This window comes from Emydura macquarii, unplaced genomic scaffold (genome assembly GCF_026122565.2).
Source record: "Emydura macquarii macquarii isolate MOO-44397 ecotype Brisbane River unplaced genomic scaffold, CSIRO-AGI_Emac_v2 contig_312, whole genome shotgun sequence".
Classification (NCBI taxonomy): Eukaryota; Metazoa; Chordata; order Testudines; family Chelidae; genus Emydura; species Emydura macquarii.
The window spans coordinates 2,162,936-2,177,227 of NW_027130449.1; the positions used below are offsets into that span (position 1 = coordinate 2,162,936).

The 14,292-nt window shown below is 53.1% G+C and overlaps 1 protein-coding gene across 7 annotated transcripts in view; it reads left to right on the plus strand.

Moving 5' to 3' along the window:
• The first annotated feature begins 309 nt into the window (after positions 1–309).
• Positions 310–14,292, plus strand: part of FOXRED1 (FAD dependent oxidoreductase domain containing 1) — a 29,933-nt gene continuing 15,950 nt past the window's right edge. For 6 of the 7 annotated variants that reach the window (XM_067563531.1, XM_067563540.1, XM_067563536.1 and 3 more), the window contains exons 1-11: positions 310–551; positions 2,368–2,588; positions 3,667–3,777; positions 4,555–4,673; positions 6,350–6,444; positions 7,768–7,869; positions 9,583–9,656; positions 10,755–10,915; positions 11,556–11,685; positions 12,625–12,729; positions 13,260–13,536. In XM_067563531.1, the coding sequence (XP_067419632.1) occupies positions 416–551; positions 2,368–2,588; positions 3,667–3,777; positions 4,555–4,673; positions 6,350–6,444; positions 7,768–7,869; positions 9,583–9,656; positions 10,755–10,915; positions 11,556–11,685; positions 12,625–12,729; positions 13,260–13,514 (1,509 nt within the window). In that variant the 5' untranslated portion in view covers positions 310–415 and the 3' untranslated portion in view covers positions 13,515–13,536. The remainder of the gene's footprint in view (positions 552–2,367; positions 2,589–3,666; positions 3,778–4,554; positions 4,674–6,349; positions 6,445–7,767; positions 7,870–9,582; positions 9,657–10,754; positions 10,916–11,555; positions 11,686–12,624; positions 12,730–13,259; positions 13,537–14,292) is intronic. The other variant, XM_067563546.1, reaches the window with a different exon arrangement.

Genomic DNA, 14,292 nt, shown 5'->3' on the forward strand with positions numbered 1-14,292 from the left:
CGACCACACTGTCCAATTCCTACTGGCGTTGAGGGAAGAGTCGGGGCTCGAGGCCACGATTGGTCCGTTCTAGGCATAGGGACGGCCAAGAAGCTCAGGCTGCCCTATCCGCGCGCGCCGTTTGGAGGCGGAGCCAGTAGTCGCGATACTGATTGGTCACCTAAGGCAAGATCCAGCCCTGTAAGAGGCGGTGCCGGAGCACGGGACGGTCGGATTGGTCAATTCCTAGGAGTGGGCGTGGTGACATCGGGGAAAGCACACACGGAGGACGTGGATTGGAGGTTTGTCCGAGGGGGGTGGGGCCGTGTGGTTGGAGGCTATTGGTTGCAGCGCGGCGGCGGGGTGGGGGCGGGGCCTGTCCGGGCCACCTGCGCTAGCGGCCCCACGCGCGGGCAGACTGTGTCCGGCCGCCGCTATGATCCGGGCCGGCCGCTTGTGCCGGGCCCTGGGGCCTCTCCTCGCTCGGCCCCGGCCCGAGCCCGCCGCGGGCTCAGCGCCACGGCCCCGCCGCCTGCACACGGGCCAGCCGCTGCGCCGGGACATCTTCAGCGGTGAGCCGGGGCTGGCCCGGGCTGGGCTGGGCTCAGGCTTTGGGGCGGGGCCGGGCCGGGCCGGGCCCCGTGGCGTTGGGGGCGGTGTTACATGCTGCGGCCCGACCCGGCGCGCTGCCCGGCTGTCAGCGAGCTCCCTGCGGGTGACACCCTGGGCATGGCCGGGCCTGCGGGGCCCTGCGCTGCTGGACTCACCTGCTCCGGGGGGTGGAAGCGCGACACCAGCGGCTGTCCCCAAAACACTCTGCCCCAGGGCTTCACTCGCCCGGCTCCAGCTCCCTTGTCCCCGCTGCCTCCCGGCCCCGTTACGTTGTGTTCTCAGATCATGGCTCAAGCCCGGGTCTGGGAGCCAGGATTCCCGAGCTCAGTCCCCAAATCCCGGTGTAACCGCCCCTGTCCCCGCGTCCCACCTGTACGGGGAGGGCTAGAGTCCATGGCAGGCGAGTTCGCTTCCAAAACCACCGTCACCTGTGGCACTGTCGTCTGCGTTATTGGCAGTCTGAGCAGAGAAGCCAAGGAATGAAGGAGGAACTGGGAGTCAAGTAATTTCTTGGCTCTCAGGGCGTCCCTCCGTGGCAAGATTGAGGCCGCGTTGGCTGGGCAATGTGAGACAAACGTGTGCTGCCACTGCCTAGGCTGTGCCTGCAGAGCATGAACAGAAAAGTCCATTTCCAGAGCTATCGGTTGGGCATCACCTGCACTAAACCCACGTAAAGATTAAAAAAAAAAATCAATGTACAGATTTCCCTCAGCTGTCCAGGGGAAGTGGGGAAACCCTTTCGTGAGTCATTGAAGACTGGACTGCGGAACATGTGGTATTGTATTTCCACCGTAAGGCTTGATCAGAAAGGATGCAGTCAGACTGAGGAATGAGCCTAAAAGGCAAGGAGTCCCAGAGCTGGGGTTCCATGGGTCCGAGAGCCGGAGACTGCTCTGCTTATTGTCTAAATCTGGGTCTCTCTGGCAGCAGAATTCCTGTGGAGCATAGCTTCCTTGTAGGCTGGGGTGATCCCAGCCCATTAAGGTTTGTAGGGGTTAGGACCAGGACCTTGTTTTCTGTCCTGAAACAAACAGGGAGCCAGTGGAATGTACAATAAACACGTGTGACATGTTCATGTTGGCCTTGGTTAATGAGATACGCTATGGCAGGCTGAATCGCATGTCAGTTGAATTCAGCCCTAGATAGAATGGTGTGCAGTCATCTAGCCTGGTGGTGATGGTGTGAATTTCAGTGGCTAGGCCTTCATCCGAAAGCAGGAACGTTTCCTAGCCGCACAATGAAGGAAGGAAATATTCCTCACCCTAATGTCAATCTCTGTGTTCAGGACTAGTCAGGGGTCTGGGAGCATCTCGCAGAGTCTTATGGCTTGGTTGTCAGTGTGGTTATAGCATTTCAGAGTCTTTCCCCTTCCTAGAAACATCACTTTAAACTTTCTTGGGCTGAACCAGAGCCAAATGCTCTTCGTCTGCCTTCTGAACTCCTCCAGGTGTCAGGACGTCTTGGGGATGGCAGAGGCTGTATCAGTGGACAAAGGAGCTATGCAGTTATCTGCATCCCAGTGGAGCCTGGATCCAGGGTATCTCATGACCTGACCACATGGTTTAACGGAAAATAGAGTAGGGCATTGTGTCCTGAGCCTTGGGTGAACTCGCCCAGCAAACACAATACCCCTCCACCGAGCACTGCCCAGCTCGCCCTGCACACCACTTGCATAGCTCTTAAAGTGTTCTCTTTTGGGTTGATCATTGTTCCTGCTGTCTGGATTTCTCCCACTGGAGAGGGCGAGCCAGCTAACAATCCCTTCTCTCCTTACAGACCTGGACAAGGGTTTAGTGAAGTTTCAGAAGAAGTTAAAAGAGAACCTCCCAGGCAGTGAGTTGGACCTTGTAGGTATCACGAAGGGTCTCCCTCCTGAGGAAGCAGATGTGGTCATCGTGGGGGGAGGAGTGATGGGCTGGTCCGTCGCCTATTGGCTGAAGGCGCTAGAACCCCGGAGAGATACACTTAAAGTGGTCGTGATTGAGAGGGATCCAACGGTAAGTTACCTTCGGGGAGGCTGCTACTAAAATATGCCGCATCCCAGAATTGTGTAGAGTCCGAGCCTTATTTAGGACAGGGTTTAGAAATTGAGCTGCAGACCCAGCTCCCCTCTTTGCACCAGATCTCCCTCTTCCCCTTCCCCCCCCCCCCAATAAAGAATTGCATCCATAAAAAGGGAGGCCAGCTGCACCAAAGGAGCTGACCGGGCTAGTCCAGAAAAGAGCCAGCTCAGTGTGGGAGGCGGATTGGAGCCTGTACGGATCTGCAGAGTAACGTAGTAACGTGGGGAATCAAGGAGCAATGGCACAAGGTGAAGGAAGAAAAAAATTAGGCTGAGCATTGTGCAGAGAGAGAGAGGTTCTTAGCAGCCAGAGTGATAGAGGCAGTTGAATGGGCTTCCCCAGGGAGGGGCTGGAGGCTGATAAAGAAGGGGTCAGTGGGGAAGGAGGTAGTGGCTGGCCCTGCAGAGACCCGGTAGTGACTCTAAGACCTCTAAGGGGGTTACAGTTTTGTTGAGGAAAAAAGCCCGATGTGTTCCAGCTTGTTTTATTTTGATCAAGCACTCCCGTGTTCCATGGTGTTAAAATAGATCAGCGCCTGTGAGTTCAAGACGTTGCTTGGGCATGGCCAGGACGCACCAGTGGGTCCCTTGGTCTCTGTTCGCTCTGCATTGGAGCTTGATGAATCGAACAGCGGGATTGCATGGGGCTGCTGCAAAGAGCAGACTTGTTCCCCAAGAGCAAGTGCCCCCGTCACCCCATTGATCGTCTCAGGAGACCGACTTGGGAGTGAATGGGCCATGAACACCGACCTCCCCTCTGCCCACTAGAGGGAGATCCCGGGGTTCCTTGGTAGGGCAGCATCGGGGGATTCTTGCACCGCTGCTGCTCATCCTGGCTTTGCTCTGTGGAGAGAGGAGTGCAATCTCCAGGGCCTTCGGGCCCAGGCCTTTCGCCAGACTAAAACCCGTTAGCGGGAAGAGCTGAAAGCTCTGTGTAAGTAGCTGCCTCATTTCTGTTCTGGTAACTCTGCCATCCTGACCATCCATCTCTGTCCCCTTTGGTTTCCCCGCAGTACTCCCGAGCGTCCACCGTGCTCTCTGTGGGAGGAATTCGGCAGCAGTTCTGCTTGCCAGAGAACATCAAGATGTCCCTCTACTCAGCGTACTTCCTGCGCACAATCAACGTACGTCGTGCTGGCCAAGGCCTGAAGGGAGGCGCGGGGGCCTTGATTCTCCAGGGGCCCCGAGGCCTGCAGGCTCCATGCTAGAGGTTGGGGCTAGGAGGCTTAGGAGAGCTGCAGGCATGCTGAGCTCTTGTCGCCCGGGCAACAGTGGAGCCCTGTATGGTTCACTGAATTAGGGGTGTGTGTGTGCGTGGGAGAGAGAGACATGGCTGTCTTGATCGTACGTGCTTGTGGGCCTGAGTCTGCTGCTCACTGGTGTCAATCCAGAGTGACTCTGGATTGACACCAGTGTATCAGATTGGCATCTGGTCCTGTGCCTCTTCTGAGGAGAATGATCAGTCAGTGGCCTTTGCTTAATAATATCTCTGCCTTTCTGTTGCTCTGTGTGTCTGGGAAGCACGGTACAAAGAGTAACCAGGTCACACTCCATACAAGGGACCTGGGTTCACGTCCCATCTTTGCTCCCTAGCTGACACGTGCTGGGACGTGTGCACAGGTGATGGGGTCAGTCACTAGGGGGGCTGTGTAGCTTGTCAGCGACCCGTCTGGCAGAGCAAAGAGCTGCACTGACGGGCTCCAAGGGAGGCCTCGAACAGAGGAGTACAGGTCGTTCTGACGGGGCTGCCAGACCAGAGGGGCTCCCTTCTGGAAGAGCCTCTAAAAACACCTCCCTGAAATGGGCAGAGAATGCAGGGAGGCTCTCTTGAGTGAGTGTCCCTCTTCATCTGCCTGAGCAGACCAGTGACTGGCGTGTTGACAGGCGCTCTCTGTCCCCAGGAGCATTTGGGGGTTGTGAACCAGCCACCCATAGACATTCAGTTTAACCCCTCGGGGTACCTCTTCCTGGCCTCAGAGGACAAAGCTGCCATGCTGGAGGAGAACGTGCACATTCAGAGGTACGGCCCCTCCACGGGGAGAACGTTGGGGGGTGAAACAATGGGGGCTGCGAAGAGGCTCAGGGCCATAGATGCAGTGGCTGGTAATGGCCAGTCGACCTCGTAGTAAACAGCCCACACAGTTACACTTGTAGCAGGGTCAGGCTTGGGGCAGAGGGCAGCCGGGGATACCGCCTTTATTGCCACTCCAGTTCAGAAGCATTGAACTACCGCCAGCTCTGCAGAGGTGAAGCCTCCAGCATCTACATACTGGGGCAGCTGCCGTCCCTCTGTCCCTTGCTGTTCTAGTTTGGGGGTTTCCCACGTTCTTCTGGAACTGCTGTTGTCCCGGGCCCCCTCACACAGTTTTGCGGCTACATCCCAACCCTGGCCTGCCCACCCCTCCTCGCTAACCTCAGCCTGGGGCCTTCCCAGAGATCCCGTAGCTGATTGTGGAAAACCCCATGGAGTTTCTGGTGCTGTGGACAAACGTTCCCTAAAGGCTCGATTGAAAGGCCACTAAATTATTCCTTTTCCCGCACGACCAAAGTCTTTAGAGGCCAGGTCTTTAGATGGGAGGGGCGTGTACACTAATCCCTCACCCCACCTGGGCGCCTCTCCTCCCCCGCACTCACCCGCCAGCCCTCCTACAGAGTGACCTTTGAGTAGAGGTGCTGCACCACTGGCATGATGTGCTCCCTGGCAATGAACTGAGATGGTCACAAGTCCTGTGAGACCACGTGGGTCTTGCCTGGCGCTTTGAAGGTAGCTAGATTTGGCAATTTCCAGTGGTAGCCAAGGGGAGCAATAGGGGCCAGAAACCTAACTTGTTTCACGATTGAGCTTGATACATTTATGGAGGGGATGGTATGATGGGACGGCCTACAACGGCATGTAGCTGATCTGCGACTCTTAGCAGCAAATATCTCCGGTGGCTGGTGATGGGGTACCAGCTGGGGAGGGCTCTGAGTTACTACAGCAAATTCTTTCCCAAGTGTCTGGCTGGTGGGTCTTGCCCACAGGCTTAGAGTCTAACTGATCGCCAGATTTGGGGTTAGGAAGGAATATTCCTTGGCACAGATCCTAGGAGTTTTTTGCCTTACTCCGCAGCATGGGGCCTGGGTCACTTGTGGGTTTAACCTAATGTAAATGGTGGGTTCTGTGTCACTTGAAGTCTTTAAATCATGATTTGGGGACTTCAATAACTCAGCCAGAGGTTATGGGTCTATTGCAGGTGGGTGAGGTTTTGTGGCCTGCAGCGTGCGGGAGGTCAGACTAGATGATCATGATGGTCCCAGATAGTCTGAATCTATGGATAATGATTTCTGTAGCCAAGGGCCACTGCTGAGAATGTCCAGCCCCTGTGATCTTCACCCTGGGGTTCTCCAAGTGAAGTGTCCCTGTGTGGGGAGCAGGAGGAGAAATGGGCTTGAGCTAGCTGGGCCCCAGCACATGAAGGGTTTTAGGGATGAAGATCCTTGCTCCCTTAGCATAGGGAGGAGATCTAGAGAGAGAGAAGCAGAACTGCTGGGGGGGAAAAGGAAACTTTCAGGTCACAAAAAGCATCACTGGTTTCCTTTTTTTCCCCTAGTGGTTATACTTCATTCTCTCCAGATCTCCTCCCACGTGTATCCTAACAACAGCTGTGTTGGCACACAAACTCAGCGTGTTCTGATGGATGTTTAATGGCTTTTCAGGAACCATGGAGCTCAGGTCGCCCTTCTGTCACCAGCACAACTGAAGAAGCAGTATCCATGGATGAATACAGATGGGGTGGCCGTGGCATCCTACGGTATCTAATTGCTAAACCCCTGCCTGCCCCATGGGGGAATGGAACTCCCTTTGTGCTGCAGTCTCAGGAAATATTAGAGAAGTGAAGTTAAAAAAGAAAATGTAACGGATGTCTCTGAAACTCTGGAAAATACTATGGAAGGAACTGAAAGGGCCAGCTTTAGTTACAAGGGCCAGAGCTGCTGTTAGATATTAAGTGCAAACCCACATTTTAGTGCAATATAAGGGCTGAAAAATCAAAGTCCAAAGTAAGAGAATGTCAAAAATTAACGTTTCTGTTAAGTATTAATCCAGCTCGTTACCTGTCTTGTCTGTTTCATGGCAGACCTAATAACATAACCAACAGTACAATAGGGCTTCCATTTAACAAGGCAAACGGGTATTTAAGTACATGTGTACAATATGACCATGTAAACATAACTTTTGGGTGCTTGATTTTTCAGTTGTTGATTAGCATTAGGTTTTTGCATTTAATTTCCCTGGTTTTTTGCTCTGGGAAATAGAGGGGAGAAAGGTCAGAAAAAATATTGCCAAAAACACTGAAGTCATCACCACATCGCACTGGGGAGGGGAAATAGAATTCAAATGCATTTACTTAGAGACGCTGAATTTACATATTCATGCCTCTAAAATTACTGAACTGTCTTCCTTCAAATTTGAACTGGTTTCCCTTTGAGGTTTATAAAGCAAGCCAAGTTTAAAATTTCTAGATTCACCCACTTGAGTTACACGAGCATACAATTCTCCGTTGAAATGTGTGGGGAAAGTGCTTTATCTTCTTGACTTGAAAATAGCGAGACTGATCTCACTCACTCTCCAAGCAAATTCACCTTCTGGGTGAGACCAAACCCAGAACCTTTCAGACCAATGAGACTTTATTTGACAAAACGGAAGGAAAAAAATGGAGCTAGAATGCAAGTTGGAATTCCCACTTCATTAAAGTTCCCTTGCTGGGAACTGGTGCAACTTTTGTATAACCATAAGTTAAATACTTAAGGGTCTGTTGCTGAATGATGCCTGTGTATTAAAGAAAAAAAAGATGCCTTAAGCAGAAACAAAGCCTAGCTAACCTCACCACCTCTATAAAAGAGGATGATAATAATGCATACCTGTCTATATTGTGCATTTGCTAAATCCACAGTTGCTTATGCACATGCTTACCTTGTACGTGTGACTAATTCTGTTGACTTCAGTGGAACTTCTCATGCATAGAGTTAAGCGTGAGCACAAGTGTTTGTAGGATTCACAGTTTAGGGGGCTTGTATGGTTGAATGGCTGCTTCTTCATGCCTCCTCTTCCATGTGTTCATTCCTTGTTTCTTTAGGTCTAGAAAACGAGGGTTGGTTTGATCCTTGGTCCCTCCTCGATGCCTTCCGGAGGAAAGCAATGTCCATGGGTGTCTATCTGTCCTATGGAGAAGTGATCTGTAAGTGATTCTCCTCTCAGCAGCTAAGTGAGGCTCACAAGTAGTTTTGGCCCCTTCTAGGGTTGTGTCACCACCATCTGCTGAGATCCTCTAAGCTAAGCAGGGTTGGATGGGAGATCTCAAAAGAGCACCTACGATTGCAAGTAGTAGTGTTAGGGATTGAGTGCTGGTCCAGCAGGCTGCTGTGTTGCTGAAGGTGGTATCTTTAAAATAAAGTAAGAAAAATGAATACAGCTGATAAAATTAAATAAATAGCTACCAAAACCACTTAAGACATTGAATCAGAAACAAAAATGTGTAGATGTAAGTACTGGAAATATGTTTTAGAAACACACTGACAATTGGTATCATTTGTTGGTTCAAACTGCAGTCCGGGATTCTGTGTTTCCCCTGCCAGACCTCTGTGGGGATGGCACATACATTCCACACACTGCTCTAGTGTAACTCCTCGCCCTGCTCTGGAAATCAGTCATTCCATCAGCTGTAGCAGGAGAAACTGAGCTCAGGGCTTGCCAGGTAAAATGCCTTTGGTTTCAAACAGACAAACACAACCTCCAAACCTTTTCTAGTCAATTTCCTCCTCTACTCTTTTAAATTAGATTAGATGCAGCAATGGAGAATATATCCTGTAGGGAACAATGCAGGCCTGTTCTGGGAGAGTCACCCAAACGGTACCACAGTCCATTTCTGATGTCTGTCATTCTATGTTAAACTCCATGGCGGTCTATCTGAAGTGCTGTCCAGTGGATAAATGAGCAGACTGGAGAGTTAACAGAATAAGGACAGAGCTGGGAGTCAGGAGACATAAGGGCCATTCCTAATTCTGCCACAATATCACTGAGTGACCTTGGGCAAGTCACTTAGTCTCTCTGTGCCTCCGTTTCTCCATCTGTAACATGAGGCAAAGGACAGTTACCTACCTTTGTAAAGTGTTTTGAGATCTATGTCTGAAAAGCACTGTATGAGTGCTAAGTAGACACTGCATCTAACACACAATATCTCTGGTGCTTCCTTGGTCCACCTCTCAGCACAAGTTAAATTCCTCAGTAACCTGTCTAGTGGTTTTGGGTTCTTTTCCCCCCCTTTTGCTGCAACTACCTCATGAGTTGAGTGCCTGCCCGTTCCCGATCGCCGTATGTTACGAATCAGTGAGCGAGCACCGTGACAGAGCAGGGATCATAAAACGTACTGAAATCAAATGAGCAGCTGTTAGAGATTTTAGTTCGAAAGGCATATTGGAATACACATCGTGTACTGGCGAAGAGACTGGAGGTTATTCTCTAGCAGTAATGGGTGGTTCTGCAGTCCCGAGAGCTGTTCTTTGCATGTTACTTACAAGCTGTGCAGACTAGGCAGTTGTACCTGCTGCATATAGGCCCACGTATTTATAGGTATTTGAAATCAATAGAAGTTGGGGGATTAAATACGTTTGAGGATCTGGGCCATAATGGTTTTCAGGTGAGGTTGTCGACGTGCTTTACGAAGAGGGGTAAGTATGGGGGCATTATCCCCATGGAAAAAAGGGGTACAGAAAAAGGTGACTTGCCCAAGACTATCCAGGCCAAATGAGACATGGAACCCAGGAGTCCTCACTCCATCCTCTGATCTAAACACTAGGCCGCACTCCTGCCCACACCTGATGCACTCATGCGGCTTCTTGGGACTGAGCGAATTGCTGTTTGCTGCATGTTTGTTTCTTTGTCTCTTTCCCAGCCTTTTCCACTTCCTTCCGAGAAATAATGACGGATATAGGGGAGCTGACCTTTTCCCGCATTAATTATGCCCATGTAAGTAATCCCCCACGGGTCTGCCATAGTGCGACAGGAGAGGTCTGTGCTGGGTCCTGGGCTTGACACTGCTGATTACATGTGGGAGAAAAATATCAGTCATCATAATTAAAGATGGTATCCTCATACATACGCACTACAGGGCTGATTTGGGTAACCCTAACTGTGAGATGTTTTAACAGTGAGGGTAATCATTAGAATAGTTCCTTGAGGGACATAATGGGTTCACCATCACTTGGTGTCTTTTAAATTGAGACTGGGTGTCTTCCAAAACACTCCACTGTAGTTCAACCCCAAGTCACTGAGCCCGGTGCAGACTCACTGGGTGGAATCCCCGGGCCTGTGCTGGAAGTCCGACTGGAGGGTTCTTCTGGTCTTGAGTCTATGAAATCTGTACACCATGTAACTGCAAAAGCTTCTTTGCCCTTTGTGTTGGGCCATGTTTCTGTCGGAGCCAAAATACTGTAACAAAACAGCGATGTCTACTGGTCCAAGAACCCAAGCTCTTGGCAGTGGGTCTCCACGGATGGTGGGACTCCAGGTTTTACTCCCACCTCGGCCATGGACTCATTGCATGACGCTCCCTCTCTGTGCTTCATTTTCTCCTCGCTTGCCCCTGGTGAGACAAGTCACTCATATCATCTCACTTTAACCGATGGGGAAACTGAGGTACAGAGAGATGATGTGGCTTACCCAAGACCATGTTCTGAGTCAGTGGCAGAGCCAGCAAGAGAACTGGGAGGTCTGTCTCTGTGGGGCATTGATTTGCACGTTCAGGTTTGATTCCTTTTTAGGGAAATCCTACATCTCCCCCCCCCAAGGGGCTGGGCTGGGTTCTCTTGCTGCCTAGCCTGATGCTATAACCACAAAACCATCCTTGTTTGTCCTCCCTGCTTCCTGAAGCAGTGGTTCCCCAACATCTTTTCCAGTACAGGGTAATTCAGGGGGGCAGTTCCCCTGTTTATTCCAGGACATCTCCTCCAGTGTAGCCTGGTTGCTTTGCCTGTTGATGGCCTGGAAAGACCTTCATGGGGTATCTGGCACCCAGGGCTCTGTGGGGTCTGGAAAGCTCACTGCTCTGCCTCTTGTGCCTCCCAGGTCCAAATGCCCAACAGTCTGGAGTGCCAGCCTGTGAAGTGTGCCCTGGTGGTCAATGCAGCTGGACCCTGGTCAGGGAAGCTGGCAAAGATGGCTGGCGTTGGGGTTGGCCCACAAGACACCCCAGAAGGGATTGAACTGCCAGTGGAGCCCCGGAAAAGGTGCACATTAAATAACATGATATGTGGTTCCAGAGGGGTAGCCGTGTTAGTCTGTATACAGCAAAAACAACGGGAGTTCTGTAGCACTTTAAAGACTAACACATTTAATTTTGGCAGGCATAAGCTGTCGTGGGCTTACGTGATCTGTAGCGTGGGCCAATGATGGAATTAGCGCAGCGGGGAGAGGTGATGGGACCTGGAGTTGGCAGCCATGGAGCGCTCTGCAGGGCTGATGCCCTGGGAGGTCTGTGTCTGTGGGGCATTGATTTGCACATTCAGGTTCGATTCCTTTTTAGGGAAATCCTACATCTCCCCCTTCCAAGGGGCTGGGCTTGTTGGGTTAAGTGACGCTTCAGCACCAGAGCTGACGAGTTTAAGCTGCGAAGCGACGTGTTCTCTAAGGGCGACTGCACTGTGTTGTAGAACACAGCCCGTTGGCTCTCGGTTGGGTTGCTTTGTGAAGGTGGAAAAGCAGGCGACTTGGAAATCAGGGAGATGCGGATTCTGACTGCTCCAGCCTGCTGATAAAAAGGCAGCCCTTCCCTGGGGCTGCCAGGGCTCTGGATAACCCCTCTCAGGATAGAGGAGGGTTTGGTGTTCAGTCCCTTAGCCGAACTGACCCCTGTCCCTTTGCCCCCAGGTACGTCTACGTCTGGCACTCCCCCAGTGGGCCTGGCCTGGACTGTCCCATGCTGATTGACACCACAGGGGCCTATTTCCGCCGGGAAGGCCTGGGAGGCAACTACTTGGGTGGCCTCAGCCCGGCAGAGGTGAGTTCATCGGGGTCTCAAGGAAATTGCAATCAGCAAACCATCTCATAAAGGGGGAAGCTGGCGGGGGCTCAGCAGGGGAATGGATAGCCCCGTAGATACGGGGTGGAGCAGGGAGACAGCCAGGGAGCAATAACGCTGTAGTTATAGGGGCGAACTGGATTTAGTGACGTCAGACTACGCTGTGCTAGGCTGTGCTGTGCTGCGCTGTGCCCACCCCGACTCTGGGGGCACCTGACACCGGCCGGAAATCCGGGCTCAGTTAAACAGGAACCACCAGGGGGTCTTTAATTGCTCACCAGCGCCCTCTCTGGCTGACTCACGCAGGGGGCATTTGTCCTAGAAGGGGAAGGTGGGGCTGCAATCTAGGACTCCGGAGTGGGGCAGTGTAATGGAAACGGCTTTTGGCAGATTGGAGGCTGCCCCCTGCCCCCCTCCTGAGATCCTCTGCTCATGCACCATCGGACGTGGCCATTGAGCACGTAAGCGCTCCCTTGAGTGGGGGAATTCTCCCAGGCGGTGCTGGGGCCAGGCAGCTTCTCTCCAGCATCGAGAGCAGATGCGGGCACCCGCTCCGTACAAAACCCAAGTCTCACCCAGGTACAATCACCCACCCGTCTCCCTGGGAACTCCCAGCCCTAGAGCCTCAGCAGAGCAGTTGAACCAGCCCCGGCCCCACTAGCGTCTCTGGCGCGTAGCCCGCTCGCCTCGAGTGAATTCTGTTGCAGCACCAAAGCCGGACTTTCCATCACGCTGCCGTGCGAGACAGCCCTGCTGTCTGAGCTGCCCCTGAATGCCTGCTCGCCAGCAGCCCCACACGGGTGGCTCCCTGCCTAAGACTCTGCCTGTCCCAGGCGAATATCCTGGCTGGGCTCTGGCACCAGGACCATGGGTCACTGTCTGCTTGGGGCTCAAACCTCTCTCTGCTCCCACCTCCAGGGGGAAGAGCCAGACATCCAAGACCTGGAAGTGGATCATGATTTCTTCCAGGAGAAGATCTGGCCCAAGCTGGCCCATCGGGTGCCAGTGTTTGAGTCCCTGAAGGTAACGGGGCCTGTGCCTCCCTGTGCTTGCTCACCGCGAGAGAGGAGGGTGAGGAAGTGAAGGTCTCTCCCTTCCTTTAGCCCTCCCACCCGCTCCCGCGGGGGTGGTCCCTGGCTAGGAGAACCCCAGGCAGGGGGAAGGTTTGCTGCTGTGACCTGCTGGGCAGAGGAGTGTCCACGTTGGCGCGTATCCCTGCGGCTGTATCAGGCCGGGTGGCTGAGGGGGATGAGAGAGCATTGGGAGCTGCATTCACATGAGCTGAGCGCTGGTGAAAGGAGTTGGGCTGACCGCCCTGAAGGTGGGAGTCCCCCAGCCCCAGAGCGGGAACACCCCAGAGCAAGCATCCCCTCTCACAGCCCTGCCCATGAGCTGCTCCTCTGGGGCATGAGAGGTGAGTTCAGCCTGTCTGTCCCCGGGTCTCCCCGCCAAGCGTGGTACTAGTCAGTGCCAGCCTGAGGGGCTTCCTGGGGGGTAGATCGGTCCCGTCGATGGGTGGCCCACAGGGCCCTGAGCGTGTTTTCTTTGGCCAGGTGAAGAGCTGCTGGGCTGGCTACTACGACTACAACACCTTCGACCAGAACGCTGTGCTGGGCTCGCACCCACTGGTGGAGAACATGCTCTTCATCACGGGCTTCAGCGGACACGGGCTGCAGCAGTCGCCGGCGGCAGGCAGGGCAGTGGCCGAGCTCATTCTGGAAGGCAAGTTCGTGAACATCAACCTCAGGAACTTGTCCTTCCAGCGGTTCTTCTCCGGAGAGCCGACCCTCGAGAGGAACATTGTCTGAGAGCTCGGAACTAACCCAGCAGGTGGGTCCCGCCTCCCGGCACGCTCTGTCTGTAATGCTCAGAGCTCCGCAATCTGCTTCTTGGTTGAGGGTCCTAATGTAGAAACTGAGGTAGAGAGAGAAGTGACTGGCAGTGGGCCAGGCCGGGAGTTGAGAACAGAATCCAGTCCCCTGCTCCATTCACTAGGCCACGCTGCCTCTCTGGAGCTGTTGGGTTTTGACTCCCGAATCCCTCTCTGCCCTCCTCCCACCTGTTGTTCTAATCACACCTTTAGCTGCAGGAGAAAACACATGCCCCTCCTCGGGGATGGAAGTCTGTTCTCGGACACTTCTGAGTGCCCTTTTTGTGCTGGTGGAAGGTGCTGGCTTATCAGCCCCGGAGCCTGGCTGCGTCTGTGTATCCCACAACGTATGTAGAGATCTCAGATAATTGCTGTGTCTGGCTACTGCTAACGTTGGGCCAGGTTCATCCTGGTGGTGTGGGGTGAAAGGCAGCAGATCCAACTTCTCCCCGGGAGCCATTTGCTCCCCATTCTCGTTGCAGAAATAGGCTGTCTCTCCACCTCCCATTCTCTCGGAGCCTGAGACAGCCACTTGTTCCCTGAGTCTAACCTCTCCTGGCTCTGAAAGGCACCAGCTCATCCTGGGAACAGAAATTAACCGACTGGTTCCACAGCCTATTGCTTTCCAACTCCTGCATGCAGGGCGAAGTGGTTAACAGCTGGGTGACTAAGAACATCCATGTGAGAGGCTATTCACAGAGACCTATGGCTTTATC